At 39.6% G+C, this 1,648-nt stretch overlaps 1 protein-coding gene across 1 annotated transcript; it reads left to right on the plus strand.

The window, feature by feature from the left end:
• Positions 1-491: 491 nt before the first annotated feature.
• Positions 492-1,430, plus strand: LOC105306173 (olfactory receptor 143-like). The gene has a single exon (XM_011381085.2). The coding sequence runs from the start codon at positions 504-506 to the stop codon at positions 1,428-1,430; it is 927 nt and encodes a 308-aa protein (XP_011379387.1). The 5' UTR covers positions 492-503.
• Positions 1,431-1,648: the final 218 nt, after the last annotated feature.

The raw sequence follows: 1,648 nt of genomic DNA on the forward strand, positions 1-1,648 counted from the left end.
ACTAAGCCAGATATTGAATATCTGAAGGATAAAAGAGAGAGAAGGCATGTTGGGCACAGTGGTGATAACAGTGGGAATCACAGTGATATGATTGTCTTAGAACTTCAGGGATTTTTATAGGAAGTGGTCCCATGTACAACTCTTGGCTTATTTGCTCTCTGGCTCTGTGGCCTTGACCAACCTATTCATCTCTTCAAGATATTGTTGCCTTACCACTGAAATGTGGACATTACTTTTTGTGCCCATGCAGAAAGACTTCATTCTGGCCTGTGTCAGCCCAGGGGAGGAAACAAGTTACAGTTGAGATTTGAAAACATGAAAGAAAAAGACAAATGAGAGAAGAAAGTTAAACTCTGGCTCTTCTACCATAGTGCTAACCCAACAATCACACTTGAGCCTCAAGAGAACACATTCTCAGTCTAGAAACAAAGATTCTCAGTTATTTACTAATGTGACATTTGTATCTTGTTTCCTCACAGATCACACTCTTGCAGATAACGACTATGGAAAATGACTCTTCAGTAACTGAGTTCATCCTGGTAGGATTTACAGACCAACCTCAACTCCAGTTAGTCTTCTTCTTCCTCTTTTTATTGAACTATATGTTCATTGTGATAGGAAATTTGAGTTTAATTAATCTAATATGTCTGAATTCTCACCTTCACACTCCCATGTACTTTTTCATCTTCAACCTCTCCTTCATAGATTTCTGTCACTCCTTGGTCATTACCCCTAAATTGCTGATGAACTTTGTATCAGAGAAGAACATTATTTCCCTGGCAGGATGCATGACTCAGCTATTTTTTTTCTGTTTCTTTGTCCATTCTGAGTGCTATGTGTTGACAGCCATGGCCTATGATCGCTATGTAGCCATCTGTAAGCCCCTGCTGTACACAGTCACCATGTCCCCTCAGGTCTGTTCTCTGCTGATGTTTGGTTCATACGTAATGGGGTTTGTTGGTGCTATGGTTTACACAGGGGACGTGGTTAGGTTGTCCTTTTGTGATTCCAACGTTGTCAACCATTACATGTGTGACATATTCCCCCTTCTACACCTCTCCTGCAGCAGCACCTATACCAGTGAGCTGGTGAATTCCATTATTGTGAGTACAATTGTAATAATATCCAGCTTTATTATTTTCATTTCTTATGCTTTGATCCTCTCCAATATCCTCAACATCTCATCAGCTCAGGGGTGGTCCAAAGCCTTCAGAACCTGTGGCTCTCACATAATAACTGTTGCCCTCTTCTATGGTTCTGGGTTGTTCACACATCTCAAGACCTCTTCTGATGGTTCTATGGACCGGGGGAAGTTTTTCTCAATATTTTATACCAATATAGTGCCCATGTTGAACCCCCTTATCTATAGTCTAAGAAACAAGGATGTCATATTTGCTCTGAAGAAATCCCTGAAGAGAATTGCAAATTAAGCAGAACCAATGTTTCTGGGCTGTTGGGGCATGTATGTATACTCTGTGTGTGTGTTTGTGTGTGTGTGTGTGTTTGTATATGTGAGTGTATGTTTCCCCATAATTTGTGTAATGCAAAGTTTCTGCTTTACATACATTTTTTTCTAAGCATGTCATTTAAACATGCAAGCACATTATTAAATCTCATGATTATTTTTAATTACATACTTACTCCTTGA

This window comes from Pteropus vampyrus, unplaced genomic scaffold (assembly GCF_000151845.1).
Source record: "Pteropus vampyrus isolate Shadow unplaced genomic scaffold, Pvam_2.0 Scaffold428, whole genome shotgun sequence".
NCBI classification, from domain to species: Eukaryota; Metazoa; Chordata; class Mammalia; order Chiroptera; family Pteropodidae; genus Pteropus; species Pteropus vampyrus.

Excerpts from the sequence above, each read along its gene's own strand:
- LOC105306173 (XM_011381085.2), top strand. The coding sequence starts at position 504 with ATGGAAAATGACTCTTCAGTAACTGAGTTCATCCTGGTAGGATTTACA.